This window comes from Dreissena polymorpha, chromosome 13 (assembly GCF_020536995.1).
Source record: "Dreissena polymorpha isolate Duluth1 chromosome 13, UMN_Dpol_1.0, whole genome shotgun sequence".
Taxonomy (NCBI): domain Eukaryota; kingdom Metazoa; phylum Mollusca; class Bivalvia; order Myida; family Dreissenidae; genus Dreissena; species Dreissena polymorpha.
Genome location: NC_068367.1, coordinates 56,665,962 through 56,687,066, shown reverse-complemented (window position 1 = coordinate 56,687,066; position 21,105 = coordinate 56,665,962). Strand labels below are relative to the sequence as shown.

General features: G+C 37.5%; 2 protein-coding genes across 2 annotated transcripts; both read right to left on the bottom strand.

Moving 5' to 3' along the window:
• Positions 1-1,388: 1,388 nt before the first annotated feature.
• LOC127855608 (uncharacterized) lies at positions 1,389-10,357 on the bottom strand. Its single transcript, XM_052391354.1, has 7 exons — positions 9,982-10,357; positions 7,209-7,323; positions 4,846-5,003; positions 4,406-4,496; positions 2,767-2,846; positions 2,109-2,235; positions 1,389-1,686 (listed from the first exon to the last, which is right to left on the bottom strand). Exons 1-7 carry the CDS (start codon positions 10,128-10,130, stop codon positions 1,630-1,632), a joined length of 777 nt encoding a protein of 258 aa, XP_052247314.1. The 5' UTR covers positions 10,131-10,357; the 3' UTR covers positions 1,389-1,629.
• A 3,821-nt stretch (positions 10,358-14,178) lies between these two features.
• Positions 14,179-20,927, bottom strand: LOC127856434 (uncharacterized). Its single transcript, XM_052392640.1, has 5 exons — positions 20,768-20,927; positions 20,273-20,417; positions 19,278-19,425; positions 18,599-18,879; positions 14,179-15,256 (listed from the first exon to the last, which is right to left on the bottom strand). Exons 1-5 carry the CDS (start codon positions 20,811-20,813, stop codon positions 14,707-14,709), a joined length of 1,170 nt encoding a protein of 389 aa, XP_052248600.1. The 5' UTR covers positions 20,814-20,927; the 3' UTR covers positions 14,179-14,706.
• Between the last annotated feature and the right edge of the window lie 178 nt (positions 20,928-21,105).

Below are 21,105 nucleotides of genomic sequence, written 5' to 3'. Positions count from 1 at the left end.
GACCTCTTGGCACAGCAGTACTTCTTATGTACAAAGACCGTCTTCCAACAAACACGCTCTCTGGTTGTGCAAGTACGACTTGGTCAACCGGTATATGTTGATTTGGATACTGTTGCGAAGAAGCTTCTTGTCTTCCGTAATCTTGCATTTTGTGAAACAAACTTGCCCTGACACTATTATGCTCTCTTTCAACGGGTATTACTGCATATCGCCCCATTGATGCGAAAAGGTGGCATGTGCCTTCTTATTCAATTTCACATGGTACATTTTGCCCCAATAGGGCGGTATGCTGTTCGACAATGCGCTTGATGGTCTTGCAGATGCATCATATTAGGCTGATGAGTCTGTAGGTGTGGATTGTGTACTTTGTGTTTCGTTTCTAGAGGACCTGAATCAGCCTTGCCCTGTAGGTTTGGATTGTGTACTTTGTTTCGTTTCTAGAGGATCTGAATCAGCCTTGCCCTGTAGGTTTGGATTGTGTACTTTGTTTCGTTTCTAGAGGACCTGAATCAGCCTTGCCCTGTAGGTTTGGATTGTGTACTTTGTTTCGTTTCTAGAGGACCTGAATCAGCCTTGCCCTGTAGGTTTGGATTGTGTACTTTGTTTCGTTTCTAGAGGACCTGAATCAGTCTTGCCCTGTAGGTTTGGATTGTGTACTTTGTGTCGTTTCTAGAGGACCTGAATCATCCTGGCCTTCTTTCACCAGTGGGGTACAAATTCCTGAGACCAGCGGTCATTAAAGATGTCCAACAGATTCTGCAGGGCTGTATTGTCGAGGTGTTGAATCATTTGGTTGGTGAAGTTTTCGTGGCCTGGATTATTTTCCTCAGTCGTTTTATATTGACTTTCTCATGATTTCATGTGCGTTGTTTGCCTGTTTTTCTCTTTCATCGTGCCTTTTTTCTCTACTGCCGTTGGTACTGGGGTGTTAATCACCCTCCTGCGCGTATGCTTGAGCCAAAGCATTTGCGGCGTTCTTCCTGTCAATCTTCTTTCTGCTTCTAGGATGAAGTTCTTTTATCTGTTTCTTTCTAAATTTAAGACTTTTGTCTCTACAACTTGATGGTGTCTCTCTCTCGATGTGGAGTTTTGATGTATTTTATTTTCAGTTCTGTATTTACTTTCCGCATTGATGTTCAAGTACCCGACATTGATTTCTTGGAGTTTAAATATTGTTGTTTTGTTTTTGGTGTGGCTTTGGTTTTGTCTCATCTCTAGGTTGTGTCAGGCTGTCGTTCACATTATGTAATCCAGTGCCCAGTATTAAGAGAAGTTTTTCATGACCCATTAAATATTTCCGATTTTTGATAACAAAAATTGGAAAATTGTACTTTTCTAAAATACTACAAGTATACATGCAAAACATGTTTAAATTATAAAACTAAACAAAAAAGATGGACTTTTTAATTTTTACAATACAAGCAATTGTATGTGCTAGATTCGTTTAAATAAGTTCTCATTGCAACAAATGTGTGCTTAACTTTCATGATTTATACACAATTAAGAGTTGTTCAGCGTTGGATTATCTAAACCCAACGTTGGATTCTTATAACAACATTCGTATCATACACAAGGTCATGTTGAAAGTTATTTAAGGCGTTTGTGACTGAGGCCTTAAAAGTCAAAAATTCAAACAGCGGCGTATGGTTTGTGCCGTCCTCTTGTCACTACAAATAGGCTTCCGTCCTGCAAAATGGAGAACAATCTTTAGTGTGATTTACGATTAAATTTGTATTGTTATCATGGTCTAAAATATCTTAAATGTTAGTAAATAAAATAAAATAATACATTGAGCTGCACCTCAAAATATCAAATTTTTTATTTGGCAGTTTTCGAAATAAAGAAAGTTATGAAAAAGGAGTAGCAATAAATATACTTGTTTTCGATTTAATATAGCAGTGGCATTGGTAGTAAATACTACTAGTTATGTTGCGTGGGTTTGTTGGAATTTTGCGTGGGCTTGTTCTTGTTGATTTTACGCTGTGTGTTAATTTGTGCATACATGTATACTAGAATAATCTATTTTGTGTGCGAGAGTTGGAAGCTGTGTTGTACTCGCTAATTTGAGTGAGTATAAATAGCATGCAGTATGATAACATTTTTATTACCTTGACTAACGTCGGTAATGATATCCAGAAAGCCTTTTGTGGAATTACGTCACTTCCGGTTTGGTTTCTTCCGAATCTATTGATAGTCACTCCAAACAGGAAATAGGCTAGCAGCAGTGAGAAAAATCTGAAAACGGTGAGGCATAATGTTGGATGCTGTGTTTGTAAAAAAAAATCCTTGCGATAATAGTAGCTATTAGGACTTTAGATATAACTTGGATGGGGTTTATTGAAGAAAAGTTCATTTAGCGCGACTTATTAAATTTTAACCACAGGTCGTGGCAAAGGAGAACGAAATATATATTTTAAACAATATATGGCGTCACAAAATCATCAAATCATATATTGTTTGTGTTTGCCTCATGACACTGTGATTGGATGAAGTAATTTATTGCATGGGTGTTGTCAGCGGGATCAAATGCTTTTTAAGCGTCAGATGATAATATTGACCATTTGTCTGCTGTTTCTTATAATAAAACAATTTATCAGAAGCCATGAGGATGTAAGACCAAAAGTTTTAACTGAAAGCACAATTTTTCCCCAATGCAGCTTTACATAACACGAACGAAATTTTGATTTCAAACAAAGGAGGGAATTCTGTTTACATGATCGATTTGGAAGGTCGAATAGTAGCCTCCATTTATTTTGATTTACTTACATTATGAGTACAATACTCCCTGCACTTAGTGCCCCAGTTTTGGATACGAAACAAGCGAAAGGAGACACCAGAATGTGTCGCTGAAATAGACCAATGTCAATTATTAATATTTTAAAAATGAATACAAACAATCATATCCTAACAAAAGTTAATTAAGTAATTATAATGGGTGATGATTCGATGATTGATTTGACGCGTTACAAAAAAGGAAAAAACTATTAAGAGTAAAATGGCTGGAATGGAGAAGTTGACTGTCCTGTCGCATTATTGATTAATTGGTATAGTAACCGATTGATTGATGGATGATGGATGGCTTGCTGACTGGCTGCCAGCCTGGCTGGATGGACGCGGATATACGGCCAGAAGGATGGACTGACAGACAGTTAAACGCACAGAAAGACAGATACGGCCTGGCGGACGCAGGCATTCGACGTACGGTTCTCGCAGAGGCGTAGCGAGGGGGGGGGGCACTTTGGCCTGGGCGCCAACATAAGAGGGGCGCCCGAAGAAGACTCATTGTATTCGTGTTGAGGCACATGAAGACAGCACAAGTCACCTTCAGTCCTTTACTACTTGGAAAGAGGCAGAGCGAAGGCTCATGAATGAAAAGACATTGATGCAAAAATTGAAGATCAGATTCAAACAGAAAAACAACGGTGGCGCGATCTTTTACAACGTGTGCTTAGTTGTATTAAGTTCCTTGCATCTCAAAATTTGGCATTATGAGGCCATTATGAAAGTTTGACAGATGAAGTCAACAACATAATTCATTCGCCTCAAAGACTTAAATTCAAAGTTCGGATTTTTACTGGATGTTCACAATCTTGTAAAAGGCGAGGATTTGAAAACTCTTCGCAAAAATTGCTTCGATGTAGCCAATTTTAATGACACTGATATTCAATGCGAAGATCTATTAAACGAGATTCAGGACTGTAAAATGTTACTAACTACGAGAGGTGATTCCTTACCATCAACACCTTTGGAACTTATTTCTTTCATTATGTCGTATGGTGATGATGTATTTCCAAATGTGCGTATTGCTATGCAAATTCTTTTAACAATTGCGGTGTCAATAGCCAGTTGCGAGCGTTCCTTCGGCAAGCTGAAGCTCATTCTCTCATACCTAAGGGCATCATTGGGACAAGATCGTCTCTGTGATCTCGCACTTCTCAGTATAGAGAAGGAAACGGTTGAAAAAATAGACTTTGATGCTATAATTGACAAGTTTGCGGGCATGAAGGCTAGAAAAATTAATTAAGTATGAAGAATGTTTGGAATGGGCGCATTGGGTGGCTGTTGAAAAAAGACTAACCGGCAATATCATTTTGTTGTCGTTGTAGAAGTAAACATTATATTGTCTCCAATTGGTCTTCCTTCTGTCTTTTTAGCTCACCTGAGCACAACGTGCTCATGGTGAGCTTTTGTGATCGCCTTTTGTCCGTCGTGCTACGATAGTCGTCATCATTTGCCTTGTTTGGTGATAGTGGTATTATGTCATGTTGCATATCGACTTATGTGCTTTTTTAATGAGACTGAATACTGCACTCCAATGTTTCACAGGGAGGAGGGGCGCACAATTTATACATTGTCCCCGGGCGCCGAATAATGTCGCTACGCCTCTGGGTTCTCGATGACTTACATAGAGTGGTTTTGCACTGGGAACCTCCCCAAGGGTATAAAAAGCTGTTTGGTTGTTTTCGGGGTTGCACACAAGCACCACCTCCGTCTGTCTAAAACAAAATATCAATAAAAAATATAATTCACATACACCCGTTGTACAATGTATTGTTTGACGAAATGTTTCACCATTATGTTATGCTATCCGTTTTACAAGTTTTGATAAAATCTTAATCTCCTCAATGAATCTCACCATTATGTAAAAACAGTTTTATTTATCAAATAACTCTGCCTCGGTGTAAATTTGTCATGAATATTAGTCTCTTAAATTTCTCTTGTCTATGATTTATTCAAAAGCTAATACAATACTGTGATGGTTGATGCATATAAAATAATCACGGACGCCGCCTCATTTTGAGATTCAAAAAGAGGTAGCGCCCGTGATTAACAGCCGTTCTTTACCGTGCACCATCCCCTGACGTGTATTTCGCCACGACAACGTTTTCGGGATGATCTTTGATGCCCAGGGAGGTACCGGGAACGGTGGAAAACGTCACCGAATTTTGGACGCCTGTGTCGTATAACTGGTAGTCACCGTCGATGTATATAAATAGACACGCCTGCAAATAATGAAGGTCGCCGTGGTGAAGTGTAGTGTCCGCCTAGCGACTAGGCGATTATGGTTTCGATCCCCACTGTAGAAACGCTCTTAAGATATCCTCCATAGACACAAAGTACTGTTTCCATTCAGAAAACAGACTGTAGAGCGTTTTAATAAGCCATAGTCTTTGAAATCGAGCTAAAATTAAAAAAAAATGAAACTAGAGCCCCAGTCTCATATTAGCATGGATGGACACGGCAGTCCCGGAACGATTCGGATCCCCCGAATCAAGAACCGGGACGAACCGGAACAATCCGCGACCTTTTGTGATATTTGAGCGTCGACGGTCTTACAAAGACCATCACCCTGAAGACAAAACGGCATTTACACGGACCAAACGCGGCAGCAACACGCCATCAACATGGCGCCCACGCGGATTGTCCCGGACAGTCACGGCAGAGCTAAGGTCCGACACGGCATTTTATTCACTCGTTTAGATAAATATTTTTCGCGTGTTTTAGATTGTTACATCGTCGGTAGATCAGGAGACAAGCGTACAACTGCCGCCACGGTCCTTGAAGGACATGGGGCTGAATTGTGATCCCGGACTGTCAAGGGCGCACACGGACAACAAAAGCTAAAATACGGTTGTCCCCGGACCCTATACGGCTGTCCCGGACCCCACAAGACATCATCACAGACCATCCCGGATGGTGCTATCATCCCGGATCGTCACGGAACGCCAAGGACATTCTCGAACGTTCCAGGACCTACACGGATCGACCCGGAGCTACCCGGCGGCTACACGGTCCACATGCCGAATCATCCAGGATATGAACCGTGTTGATCCGGTCTCTGTATGGGACGAGGGCTTAAAAATAAACATAGTTGCACATATCATTTACGAAAGTGAGAATGAAATTGTGTTTTCTAGATAACTAGTGGGCTCTGCATCTATTCAAGTTTGATTTACCGATTGTATCCGTTAATGTGTTAAAGTCCCCACCCACCCACTTCGGAAATACGTTTAGGAACATAATTATGATGATCGCTTAGTCCGTTAGCAATTAAATATGTGGTTTCTGGTAAATAATTTCAGTTTTTATAGATGACCTATCTTAGAAACTTTGGATATAGCGACATTGCACGAAGACCTAGGATGGGATGGAATTTGGATCAAGGTTACGGGCATAGTTACCAGAAGTAGATCAACGGTTTCCGTTCTATAATTTGCGTTGTGATAGATATTTATGGCCCCCTTCGAAGAAGAGGGGGTATATGGTTTTTGCACATGTCGGTCCGTCGGTCGGTCCGTCCACCAAATAGTTTCCGTATGATAACTCAAGAACGCTTAGGCCTGGGAACAGGAAAGTTCATAGGGACATTAGTCACGACTGACAGATGACCCTATTGATTTTCAGTATTCTAGGTCAAAAGTCAAGGTCACAGTGACTTGAAACAGTAAAATGATTTCCGGATGATAACTCACGAATGCTTAGGGTTAGGATCAGGAAAGTTTATGGGGACGTTTGTCATGACCGACAGATGACCCCTATTGAATTTCAGGACTCCAGGTCAAAGTTCAAGGTCACAGTGACCTGAAGCAGTAAAATGGTTTCCGGATGATAACTCAAGAAAGCTTAGGCATGGTATCAGGAAAATTCATAGGGACATTTGTCATTACCGTCAGATGACCCCTATTGATTTTCAGGTCACTAGGTCAAAGTTCAAGGTCACAGTGACTAAAAGCAGTAAAATGGTTTCCGGATGATAACTCAAGAACGCTTAAGCCTGGGATCAGGAAAGTTCATGACTGACAAATGACCCCAATTATTTTACTCTAGGTAAAAGGTCAAGGTCACAGTGACTTGAAACTGTTAAATGGTTTCTGGATGATAACTCACGAATGCTTTATTCACACAATGACTGCCACTTCAACTGACTGCCCATTTGGGGGCATGCGTGTTTTACAAACAGCCCTTAAATTCTTGCAATTAAATTCTGTTCTTAGATAACTTAACTGCATATTTTGGGTCCAGTCGATTAAATGTCAATGTAATTATTATTAAAACTAGACAAAACAGATTCTGCTCAATAAAGCGAGTTTGGATGATTGTTTCCTTAAAAATATGAGTGTGTATGTAGCTAAAGGAGACGAAAATTCAAAGCTTTCTCCTCTTCCTGTCTTTTAAGCTCAGAAAAAAAAGGATGCTATTGTTCTTACCGCCACGTTCTGGCAGTGGCTTTCAGACACGGAGGGCTTCGTCTCGGTGAAAGGATCACACGGGTTATACGAGTACTCGTCAGCACCAGTGCCCGGAGCGTCAACATCTTTGTACCTTCAATCAAAGCGCTGAGAGTGTAAAATACTGTTGGCGGGAAAACGACACCGCTTCGAAGGTCTTTTATGCAGCTGAGGTTTTATTTAGAGAGCGGCCATTCAAAGGACGTTGATTTCCGTGGATATCAGAAGTATTTTTTAGTTTAATGAATGGAATTTAAACACTACTGTTATTTTACGAGGCGCATCCAACAAATATATATTGCTAAATACTATATTATTTTTCTATGTTGGTATAATAAACTAAGTGTACACAAATTATATGTCAAAATATTTTGTTCTTCATCATGTTTAAAACAGGATTAAGTAATGAAATAATGTTTTTGCTATTTAAAACTATAATAATAGATATCTAATATAACGGTTACCATGGAAACAATCTGCACAAATGGATGCACATTAAAGAATGTTCCCCTCTCTAGGTATGATATAATGTACCCTCTCTAGGTATGACAATAATGTACCCTCTCTAGGTATGACAATAATGTACCCTCTCTAGGTATGACAATAATGTATTACAAGGATGATGTTTACATTGTACAAAGTCTTTACTGTATGTTCATCAATGACAGTGCAAAATGTCAATATTTCTATTTAAAAGCAACTTATTGCACAATGTCGCCGCTTAGTTTTCTTACAGTTTATGAAATACCTCTCTGTCTTTCTGTAGATCATTGAGAATAAACATGTTTAAAGACGTGTTTGACAAATCTGTACATACACATTTTTTTCGTGAAATTAAGACAATTTTATGAAAATTATGCATTTTTGTGTACAAGTAATTAAATTCGTTACCTTGGCAAGCATTGTATTCAAATGATGGGTTTTGTTTGTACATAAAATATGAAAACATGGTCAGCTTAACTCATGCTCTGAATCTTCTTGTGAATACTGAATGAAAATTGATAATTACTGCATTTACAAAATATTGTTTGTCACTTTTAATTGATATAAAAACAATTATATGGCTATAAATTATTGTAAGCGATTACGTTTTTAAACACAAGTACATGTATCAATATGTCAAAAACTATTTAAGATTTAAACATAAAACGTTTTATTTGCTTTATCCTAACAGTTTTCTTTAAATAAACAACAACAAGGGAAAATATTATATTTCCTTATACGTCATGATTCATGTAGCCCATGGTACATATAGATTGAATACAAACACCATGAAAATATGTGTACCTATCGATCTTTGACCTTACATTTATGAACATAAGAATATTGAAAAAATATATATTACATTTTTTAAATACTTTTAAAGAAGCCCATGAGAAACGTGAAACATGTTTTCATATCAACGCCGAGTATACGAGGGGTGTTCATAGAACGTTTGCAATGAATGTAATACTGGTGCACTTTACGACACGTTAGATATTTGTAAAACACAAACAATTCAGGTACTTATAAACTTTTTACAAATATTAATATAATAGTTTTTAAATTGTTGCTCATTAAATCGGACAGACGGCAGCTCTTCTCCATTAAAGGGGCCTTTTCACAGATTTTGGCATGTATTGAAGTGTGTTATTAAATGCTTTATATTGATAAATGTAAACATTGGATCAAAAAAACTCCAGAAAAAAATCAAGAATAAAATTTAAAAAAAAAGAAAATAAAGCAAGCCTCAACAGGGCTAGAACCACTGACCTCTGGGTTCCTGGAGCAAAAGTCAACCATTTAGACCGCTCGGCCATCCGTTCTCACACATGGAAATGTATTTTTTACTTTATATAAGCATTCCTCGCAGTTTAACAGAATATAACAGCAACAACAGAACTCTCCAAATTATTCAATCTTTTCGCGCTGCAACACTTAATAATTTTCAGGTTTTTAAATCGTCAAAATATGCATATAATGGCTATTTTAGAGCATGAAAAATGTTCAGTATTACTGTTTTCTCAAAAATATCATAACTAAAACGAAACTGAAACAACTTTTTTATATTTTGTCAATTTACCAAAACGTGAAAAGGCCCCTTTAAAGGGGCCTTTTCACAGATTTTGGCATTTTTTAACTTATTCATTAAATGCTTTATATTGATAAATGTAAACATTGGATCGTAAAAGCTCCAGTAAAAAATCAAGAATAAAATTAAAAAAAGGAAAAGAACATTGCCCGGAGCAGGTTTCGAACCAGTGACCCCTGGAGTCCTGCCAGAGTCCTGAAGTAAAAACGCTTTAGTCTACTGAGCTATTCCGCCGAATACACATACTGGACGTATTTTATACCTTATATAAGCAATCTTCGTAGTTTCACAAAATTTAACGACAAAAACAGAACTCTCCAAATTATTCAATCGTTTCGCGTTGCAACGCTTTATAATTTTTAGGTTTTAAAATCGTCAAAAGATGCATATAGTGGCTATATTAGACCATGGTAAATGTTCAGTATTACTGTTTCCTCACAAATATCATAACTAAAACGAAATTTGCGAATCTGAAACAACTTTTTTCAATTTTGTCAATTTACCAAAGCGTGAAAAGATCCCTTTAAGGAAAGGAAAACAACTCATAAAATGTTACGAAACAACGTTTTCCACTGCACGATGCAGCGTACTATCATATGATTGCTGCAAACATTATGTATGTTTGACCAACCATGCATTAATATGTATGTTAAGTCGTTTTCCTTTAAAATTCCGTCTTACCTTGGTTCATTGCCGCTCATACCAAGAGATGAAAAGTCGACAATTCCTTCGGGACATTCGCATTTACAAGACGATAACTTCTCGCATTTGTCCGAAAACGCTATCCGAATAACAGTCAACACGACAAGAACATATCCTATGGGTACCATGACTGAATTTGAAACACTGATTGTTTTATATACACAAATTAATTTTCAAATATTTTCCCAAAAATAAATCATAGCTTCATCATAGTTTTAATTGTTCCTACACAACGAGAAATGCTGTATTTGTTAATTATACTCATGTTTGTCCAAGTTGAAATAAATCAGTACAACACAAGATGAATATGTGATTTGATAATGTTCTTGATAAATATCGCATATATAATCTTATACTTTTGAAGATACTATGTTTGTATTTACATGTATGAATTCAGATAACACTTAAGCGTATCTGTAGATAACCATAAAAGTAGGTCAAACAGCTTATATGATAAAAATTAATCTATACATGATTTTTGTACATGTCAGTATAAGATCGTTTGTTATTTCACGAGTGATCATAGAAAATATATTTTCACCAGTGGCGCAGCCACGAGTGAAAATATAATTTTTCTATGATCACGAGTGAAATAACAAACGATCTTACACTGACATGAACAAATTTTCTGTTTCTTTTATGCCCCTTTTTCAAGAAAATAATTAACAGCTGTTTACCTTTGGCTGAAAAGTTACCGTTTCTCCAGTGGCGACGAAATGACGTCATTATACTAGCGACATTATCCAGTTTAACTCTGTTAAAAATGTAAATAAACGGTGAAAAGGCATAAAAATAAAAAGGAAAAATGTTGGATTCGACGGAATGTCGATTTTAATTCACTCGTGATCATAGAATATATAAATAAAATTATTTATGATAATCTAAATATAGAAAAGTGAAATCCGATTTTTTTTATTTTCACCGGTAAAAATAAAAAATTGTTGTTTTTAGTTGTGAGCGTTAGCTCACGACTAAATTTACAGAGCATGTTTTGCAAATTAGTATGTGCTTAGAAGCCTTAACTACGCTAAGAACCGTAACTCACTATGCTAGGAACGATTACCGCTGCCTGTCTGCACTGCAGACGACGAATGCTTAAGTATACCACTTCAGTGAGTGTATTTATCAGCTTTAAGACGACATTGGCCAGCCTAGTGTTTATCATTGAAATCTTAACATATTGGCTGCTTTCAGGGAAAACGGGGCTTAATGCATGTCAAAAAAAATGGTTAGCCTGTGCAATGCGCACAAGCTAATCAAGGACGACAACAGGTATTAGGTATAAAAGAAACATTAATACAATTTACTTGTAAATGCAGAATTTTCGGAATAACATTGGTTAAACCTAGTAGGTTGATGCTTTGTTTAGTGCCCATGCATGCTCGCAAATACAAGTGCAAGACAACGTGGATTACGTTTTCCTATATGATTTATTTTCTTTCGCTAGCGCTCATTCCCAAGTGGAGTCAACACGTTTGTGAAGAGCTGACAAAAATGCAGCTGTACGTCCCGACATAGCCTTCACTAGTTTGAAAACAAAGGATGGATCAACAACGTTCAACTAGACTTTGGAAGTTAAGAGAACACCTCAACATGATTTTAAAAATAACTATTTGTGTGTAACGACATATAACACGAAAAGACGTTTTAATGTAAAGTTGTATATTAAATCTCACTTTGTAGGGGTTTTTCATAACGCGATGGGAATCACAATTGCCAAAAAACACAAACATACTGCAAAGCAATTTTATCATTTGAAGATGAAAATACTTTCAAAGATTAAAAGCTCAAACCGATTTTTTTAATCCACGTTATCAATGCTGATGTTAGAACGCACATAGATTTTAAATAAAAGAGTTTTTGCTTGAAACAGAATATTTTAATTTAATGTCGGCTGTTTTTATAACACATACACTACTAGCAACACATTTATGAAACGTTTGGTTTTAAGGAAAGGTAGAAAACAGCTTTTGGAATATTATTTAGAAGAATACCTGTGCGTATGTACATATTTGACCAAATGATTTTGATGTGTTTTTTTCTATTTTACAAATGCATAGGAAACAAAATATAAGTTTTACGCAGTATGGACAAAGTCATAAAACTGATTTTTAAAATGAAAAGCAATTATATATTTAATTCCTTATAATGTTCGTAAGGACTCGTCTCAAACGTGATAATACTCAGGACTACATATCTTTAAGAAATAGTACTTGTAGGTCAAAGTGTGTTGTCAATTAACCCACGGTTGGAGGTTTACATGCGTATGGGTTTAATTACGAGTGCGAAACAAACTATTACCTATACATTTTATTTCGAATCTAAGTCGCATTTATTCTGTATATTTATTTTGATGTGTCTCTTAAGTAGCCTCGCACATTATCTCCAGTTACAGCTGTTCCATCAATTAAATGTACTGATTTTCATTCAATTTAGATGGACATGTATTTATTCAACTGTTCGTTATAGCATGTGCTTGAAATGTAATATCTCCGTCCATGGTTATTGCAGAACACCCTTTGGTTTATTTCCTTTTCTGTTTTAAAGTAAGTTGAAGTGCGCCGTGGTAGAATATTGATACTATTTTAATAAGGTTATATTTTAATAAGGTTATCGTTTTGTCGTATTCATACCAGTATACATCTTTAAGAATGCCGATTTAAGACTTCCTTCTTGATTGCCGCTACACATGGAGCCTGCAGGCAAGGCTGAAATGAATGGTCTTATCAAGAGCCGCCACCTATCCGTAGACCTTCTCCTTCCATTCTCACAGATTCCGACCATACATTGTAAGTGTTCCCTACATTCCTCGAGGATGTTATTAGGCATTTTGGTCGGCTTGTTCACATGGGATCTTTGAAAACGACATAAGATGGAATCTATTGTGCATGTGATAATTTAATCTGTTGTTGCCTGTACGAAATCGGAAGATGATTACCTGTTATAATCTGGACAGGTCATGGAAGGAGTTAATGCTTGTATGATGTCGTTGAGGAAGAGTATAAACACGGTGGATGACAAAACTCATCCTTGTGGGACCCCTTGGCACAGCAGTACTTCTTATGTACAAAGACCGTCTACCAACAAACGCGCTCTCTGGTTTTGCAAGTACGACTTTGTCAATCGGTATATGTTGCCTTGGATACTGTTGCATAGAAGCTTCACAACAAACAAATCATTTAACAGATTGAATAATGCCTTATGTAGTTATATGAAGACAGCAATGATTACTTTCTGGGCTTGAAAGGCTTCTTTTATAACCTGGGCAAGGTGTGTCCTCTTGTCTTCTGTAATCTTTCATTTTGTGACACCAATTTGCTTTGACATTATGGTGCTCTCTTTCAACGGGTTTTACTGCATATGCTGTTTGACCATGGTCCTGCAGATGCAGCATATTAGGCTGTTGGGTCTGTAGGTTTGGATTTTGTAATTGTGTTGTGTTTTTTTTTCGTTTCTAGAGGACCTGAATTATCCTGGCCTTCTTTCACCACCGGGGTAACAATCCCTGCGACCAGCCGACATTGAAGATATCCAACAGATTATGGGGTGCTTAATTGCCGAGGTGTTGAATCATTTGGTTGGTGAAGTTTTCGTGGCCTGGATTATTTTCTACAGTCGTTTGACATTGACTTTATCATGGCTTCATGTGCGTTGTTGTATTTGTCTGTTCTTTTTCTCTCTCACCGTGCCTTGTTTCACTTCTGCCGTTGGTACTAGGGTGTTACTCTCCCTTCTGCGCGAATGCTTGAGCCAAAGCACTTGCAGCGTTCTTCCTGTCAAGGTTCTTCCTCATTCTAGAATGAAGTTCTGTTTCTTTCTTAATTTAAGACTTTTGTCAGTCTCTTCAGCTTGGTAGTGCCTCTCTCTCGACATGCAGTTTTGATGTCTTTTATATTCAGCTCTTTATTGTACTCTCCAAATTGATCTTCAAGTATTCGACATTGCTGTTTTGGATTTGGTGTTCTTCTCTTGTATGACATTGGTCACTGCCTCGTCTATAGCTTGTGTCAGGTTGTCGTGCACATTATGTAATCCAGTACCCAGTATGGAGAGTAGTTGTTCCTGACCCTTTAGATATTTCCGATTTTTTATTTAAAAAATGGAGAATTGTACTTTTCTACAATACTACAAGTATATATGCAAAATATGTTTAAATATTAAAACTAAACAAATAAATAAAGATGGACTTTTTAATTTTTACAATACAAGCTAATTATATGTGCTTGATCCCTTTTAATATGTTCTCATTGTAACAAATGTGTGCTTAACTTTCATGATTGATACACAATCGTAACAATAAAGAGTTGTTCAGCGTTGGATTAACTAAACCCAACGTTGGATTCTTATAACGACATTTACTTCGAACCGTGCGACATAGTCTGCCATATTTATAATTTTCGTAAGATTTGTGTATACTCGCATTCAGACGTAAACTCTTCGACAAATCCTTGTGATTTTTATTCACTGTGATATTTGATAAGACGCTCTCAGTGTAAATGACAAAATAACACTTACAACTATGTCGTACGTTACATTAAGGCGTACGACCGTTGTGCGTCGTCCGCGGAAAAGTAGTTTGTTATCAATCATGTTCGACACTTATTTTTAATATCGTATAAAATACATTATTTATCAATGATAAATCATTTTATTCGTTTGATTACGTCTGATTACATACATACAATAACCACCCCATATGGCCGTCTAACCGATGATACTTGGTATGTTGACATGTTCGGCTCCTGCAAAGCCACTAAGATCCACCTCTGCCAGACGATACGCGGAACCCCAGTGCGACAGGATGTTGTTAATGTCATCAAAGTGGGCAGTGATCGACGTACCCGATCCTGAGTCTCCGAAGGTAAACATGAACATCAGCACAAGCTGATGGTTAATCACGAGGAAAACAGGATTTCCGCTGTCGCCACCGATTTTGGGTTCGTAAAACAGGTTCCGAATAGAGGACGGGCTTGGGGTTGTCAGCTGTACCATGTTATTACCCTCATAACTCATATCGGCCACTAACGCCTTTTCTTCGAAATCGGTGTCCATTGCTGGCAAATATGTGGGAGATATAGGACGGATATCGGTAAGGTTTCTTGGCATGACCTTTGCAAACGATATAGTACTCGGGACATTGCTATCGAGTTCACCCACAACTACGTCATATCCGTATAGGAAAGAACCATTGGCAGGAATAGCTTGTGTGCGAATAATTGAACGATCCACAACGTTGTTATGTCGATCAACGAATCTGCAAAAATATTAGAGAAATACGCGTTGAGATACTCTTTAACATCTTAAATTAGCAATTGAAAAACATCAGCATCTAAAAAAGAGCCCTAACGTGTGGTTCGTATTTCTTCTTGTATTTCATAAACATGACTCATCCGGTATACGTCCTAATTATGAAATATTAAAAACTGTGACACAACGAAGCTTGTATAAAATGAAAGTATGCACATGTAAATAATACGTAGCATTTTTGTGTGATAAGCATAATATAAATCTCGCGCTGGGACTACACGGCGTAGAGCCGCGACCTCTGGGTGGCGGATAGAGGGTTGCAACGCAGACCAACGTAGTCGAAGGGAAGGACAACCTGGCAAAAAACAACTGACCATCTTCTTAGTTGGAGGTTGGGCAAAAGACTCACGATATTCTCCCGAAAAGGGTTACAGAAATGGCGTACAACATTTTGCAAGAAAACCTGGGTAGAATAAGGATTGCCAGCCCAGGCATTATGACGGCGATGGGTCAAAGCCATATGAACACCCAGCGCCCGACCAGATCTATTTAAATACACAAAGACATTTTCACCATGGGACACTCGAATGTGATAACAATGTATAGAAGTGGAGCAACATCACAGATCGCGAAAGAGATTGAAGGTTACCCATTGGACATACTGGGAATAAGCGAGTGCAGGTAAGATGAAAATATATTGGACATACTGGCAATAAGCGAGTGCAGGTGGACAGGAAAAGGTAATATGAAAATATATTCGGGACAGACATTGATTTACATCGGAGATTAAGAACTGCATGAAGATACAGTTATCATCATGATAAGTCAAGTCGCAGTGATATCACTCCTCTAAAATGGACACATATCAATATAAGGATCATAACAGAAAGAGTATATTAAAAATGTCGGAGAGTAATCATTATCCATGTCTATGCTCCTCATAACGAAAATGAAGATGCTGAAAGGAACAATTCTAACAAGTATTTGAGGAATCAGAAGACTAATACATCAAGCATGACTTCATCATTATCATGGGAGACATAAACGCTATCAGTGGGCATGAGAGAACAATGTGCAAACGTCGTTTAGGAACACACAATGAAAATGGAAAACGACTTTGCGAGTTTTGCCAAATGAACGGATTTGTAATAACAACAACAGTTTCCCCACCCATAAACACATACACAAGGCAACATGTGTATCAGAAAACGGAAAGAGCATGAACAAGATAGACCACCTATTAATAATGGGCCAGTGGAGATCATCAGTACTAGACTACGCTTAAGCACCAGTGGGGACAGCAACAAAGTCTGGTCAAGACTGGATGTGGGAAGCTTGCAATATGTAGAAACCAGAGATACTGTGATGCATTAAGCGGAAAACAAGAAGAGACCAGAAAGGAGAGTGAATGCATATAAGAGGTGTTTGAACAGCAGAAGAATGCTGATGTGAAAGCAGTAGAAACATTTTTTTTAAATAAAGGGAAAACACATGGATCAGTAACAACATTTAGAACCTGATTAAAGAAAGGAAAACATTAAGACCAGAAATGACAGCATCCATTCAGAAAGAATCAAAAGCAGAATGAAACAAGATTTCGATGAGAATGATAAGGAATTGAAGAAGAGTGTGAAAGAGAACAAGAGGGTATGGTTGGCAGAGAAAGCAAAAGCGCAACGCAGAGAATGGAAGGCAGAAAGAGTTATATACATACACGACACGGACCATACCATCGGCCGCACTGATGAAATAGAATATGGAACTACCGAAAAACAAAGAGGAAAGTCTCAGTAAATGGAAATTTCAAGAAGTGCATAAGAAAGAAGCACCAGAAGAACCGACACAAGATAAAGAGAAAGAAAGAGGAGATGTAAATCTCTGAGAAGAAGCACCAAATATCAAACAAATAAAACAGCACTGGAGGCCCTCCGAAACGGAAAACACCTGGGGCAGACAAATATTTCCACAGGAATGCTCTAAGCAGACATTTATTATACCAGCTTATAACTATAACTATTGACCTCACAAAAAAAAGTTGTCCCAACAAACTGGAACAAGATGATAATATGCGAAATACAAGAGAAAGACAATATACAAAACTGCGAAAACTGGGTAGGGGTTACGTTCTTACCCTTGGACAGTAAAGTGCTCCTCAAGATCCCTATCATCAGGATTCAGGTAAGGGTGGAGTTTTCACTCAAAAAATATCAAGCCGGATTAAGGAAAGGCATGAGAACTCTCGATTAGATATCAATCCTTGCAAACATCCTGAACAAGTCAACGAATGGAACGCAATCTTTGTTGACTTTGAAAAAGCATTTAATTCCATACAGAGAGACAGTCTTTGGATCATGCGTCAATATGGAATTTTCAACAAAGTGATCCAAATGGTAAAGGCCCTATATGTGGACTTTTAGTGCTTTTAAGTCGACGAAAAAGAAACAACAGAATGGTTCCCAGTGATGGCAGGAGTGAAGCAGAAATGCTGCATTTCAGGATTTCTCTTCCTTGATGTAATCGACTGGGTCATGTAGAAATCTGTAGAAGGTGAGAGAGATGTAATCTGATGGAACTTCACAACTTTTCTATAGGACCTCTAATTTGGAGACAACATTGCATAATTATCATTAACAATGAAACAACCAAACCTCACAACATCAAACCTGGAAGAACATGCCGTTAAAGTTGGACTAAATCTAAATGCCAAGAAGTGCAAGATCATTAAAAAACAGCGAGAATGATATTTAAGTGAAGTTTTGAGGCATCGAAGTAGAAGAGGTGGAAAGCTTCATATACCTGGACAAACTGCAACAAAGGACGGCGGAGGTACATCAGATGTACAAAAAAGAAAACACCACTGGAAAGCGATTAGTTCAATAACCATGTCTTGTCAGTACAACTCTATTACAGTGAACGTGGAAGCTAAACAATAGCAAATAATATACACTATTTAAATTCCAGAAAAAGTGTTTGAGGAGGATCTTCAGAATTCGTTGAAAACAGCACGTCGCAAACAAGATATTATTACAGGAAGCGGGAAGATCATCAAAGAAATGAGAAGTAGGAGATAGCATTGGATTGGTCATGTTCGGAGGAAAGACAGAACAGACGACGGTTCTTTGGCCCTCGGGTGGAAACCATAAGCATGCGAGAAAAGAGGCCGACTCAAAACTACTTGGCAGCGAGTGGTGAAACTGGAACGGAACGGTGCAGGATGAAAAACATAAACTCAGCAAGAAGTGCAGCTGCAAACCGACCAACGTGGAGAAATGATAGCCGAGCCTTCTGGCACGGAGAAAATTACGGTTAATGTACAATAGCATAATATACAAAGGATGTCGTTGGTAACCTTAGCGTTGTATTGACGGGCATGTCAAAGTGTCGCACCCAAATTGCGTGTCTAGGGCTAATCAGCACTCCAGCTTTCATGATGCCGCCGTTACTATTCCACGGCGATATGGCAGTCAAGTCAAGCGGATAGGCCCAGCATTTCGTGTTCCGAACATAACTCTTGTTGACGTGATCCTGTTTTGTAAATATATACTTCATTTCGTCCACCGTGGCACCGGTGTTATTTGCTGCATACAATAGGTCGTCGATGCCGTGCTGTGCGACCTCGTAGAAATGTTTCTGGAATCAAATGCATCGATTAATCAATTGTTTTTGTATTAAGGATAGTGCCTTGTAAAATATATGTCTTTCAGATTTCTTGTCAAACGTTAACTAATCTTAAACGGAAGTTAAAATTATGCAAGTTACCTTTTAATAAAGTATACTGAAACGTAAATTAATTAAAAGAAAACGTTTAATCAAAACTATTAGCAATATATAAACCTGTAGTTGTATTTATTGCTCGTTATTAACTATTTAGGCGTGAGAAAGACTTTCTTTAGTGGCGTGAACGGTTAACTATGATACATTCACATTCAAAAAACGTTACATAGCTTAAGTTGGATGAGTTGAATAGTTATCACTTTAATTTTATATTTCATATTTTATTTTCCGAAGATGTACTGTATTCGACGCACTTCGAATTCTGTGAGTACTGGAACTGTTGGAGGTCGGTGTGTTGTGGCATTCACTAAATGGATAACTCCGGTGCAAGCGGGATTTGTCACCACCATGGAAACGTTTGTCGGAAGTGCGTGTGCGCAGATAAGGTCAAATATTTCACACCTGTAAAAGAACTATATACAGTAATTTTCAATTCAATGATATTTTACTACATGGTCCAACCGGCTAGTCTTGCTAATTCAATAAGATTATATTTATAATTAACGTTGCACTATGCGTATGTGCAACCTAAAAATTAATAATTTGTTTTTTGTTTTGTGGTGTGTGGTTTCCTGACTTCAATACTGTGTCTTACTATGTATTTTGTATGTTAAGTTCAGTGATTTGGGGCGAATGAAAATACGAGTGATATATGCATTTGTAATAGTGCAGGTTCCTAAGTCTTACACCTAACGAGGCGTTAAGGGATCAACTATAATCAATAACCAAAGAAGTAAGAAATTAACTTGATCTTTTTTAGTTTTACCCTGAGTTATTATTAACGTGTTACAGATGTATCGGACATTATCCTTATTCAGGCTTGCACCAAGGAGCTTGACTCTAAAACACGCCTCACTACAGGTTGAGACCGAGACACTCATCTCATATCTCATACGATAAGTAAATTTAACAATTATACAATAGACATCAAGACAAACTATACACGTTAATGATGATCAATTTAACACAACACATTATTATAAATATGTCAACTAATTAACTCAAAGGAAATATGTTTGAAGGCAGTTTACATTTAAAGGGCAATAACTTCAATTTACAGAGGAAACCAGTCCTACTCCACATACATGTATATACTAGTACATGTTGTTTCGTGATTGTCGACATTGTTAATTGACACGAAACTGTTGGCGAAATACAAAACGATCACTGTTTTTCTTTAAATTAATGTTTTGTTGTTCTGAATAGGTTACAATTCCTTGGTTGGCGATGTACAATAATAAAGCCTTACCAACTATATGCGACATCACCGTGGCATATGAATTTCTGTGTGAGCGACTCCATGGTGTAATTACTGTGGCACTGTCGATAGAACGGTGCATTTGTGTTGCACTTGTTGGGTACGTTAAACACATTGATTGACTCGCAGACTTTCACTGAAATGTTGTTATGTCACTTTTAATATCGGGCTGTTTAATTTTCTTATGTATAACAATTATAAATTGTTATACATGAACATTGTTCAAAGCTGTATTCTTTAAACACAGATTGAACTTACAAATAATTATTGACACAGTTAAGATGCGATATAAACAATAGACATACAGACAAAATAACTCAGTAACCAGCAATTGTTCCATGCCATTCCCACCATAAACAGAGATACTCGTTGTCTCACATGCTGCGACTAAAGTTGTTGTTTTTTCTATAAATTTCACGAAATTGCTTGAAACACGAGTATACATTACTATTTTTCAGTTTAGAAAAAAAAAAGAAGAAATGTTACCTGCAAAAATTGTAATCGCCAGAATTTTAAGCAAGGACATTCTCATATATTGTGTGGGTTGTGCATAAACGGTATGCCTTTCATATCCATGTAGGCCGACTTCGCTCTAGTTGTCTTTATGAAACGCCGTTCAGACCGCCGATAAGGGAGCTAGATATAATAAATTGAACATAATCGTGAAAACATCTGGACTTATTGAACTAGGATCTTATTTAGTACTTGCGCGACCTACTTCTACACTTTAGTGTCTTTTGATTTAAAGAGGCCGTCCAACAGATTTTGGCATTTATTGGAGCTTGTCATTAAATGCTTTATATTGGTAAATTTAAACATTTGAA

Bases quoted from the DNA above. Each gene is read 5' to 3' on its own strand.
- LOC127855608 (XM_052391354.1), bottom strand. From the start codon at position 10,130: ATGGTACCCATAGGATATGTTCTTGTCGTGTTGACTGTTATTCGGATA. The intron at 5,004-7,208 runs GTAAGAACAATA...CATTATTTGCAG, and splicing joins GCCACTGCCAGAACGTGGCG to GCGTGTCTATTTATATACAT. The intron at 2,847-4,405 runs GTAAGTCATCGA...GGTCTATTTCAG, and splicing joins CCAGTGCAAAACCACTCTAT to CGACACATTCTGGTGTCTCC.
- LOC127856434 (XM_052392640.1), bottom strand. From the start codon at position 20,813: ATGAGAATGTCCTTGCTTAAAATTCTGGCGATTACAATTTTTGCAG. The intron at 19,426-20,272 runs GTAAGGCTTTAT...GTTCTTTTACAG, and splicing joins GGTGATGTCGCATATAGTTG to GTGTGAAATATTTGACCTTA. The intron at 15,257-18,598 runs GTTACCAACGAC...ATATTTTTGCAG, and splicing joins CCCGTCAATACAACGCTAAG to ATTCGTTGATCGACATAACA.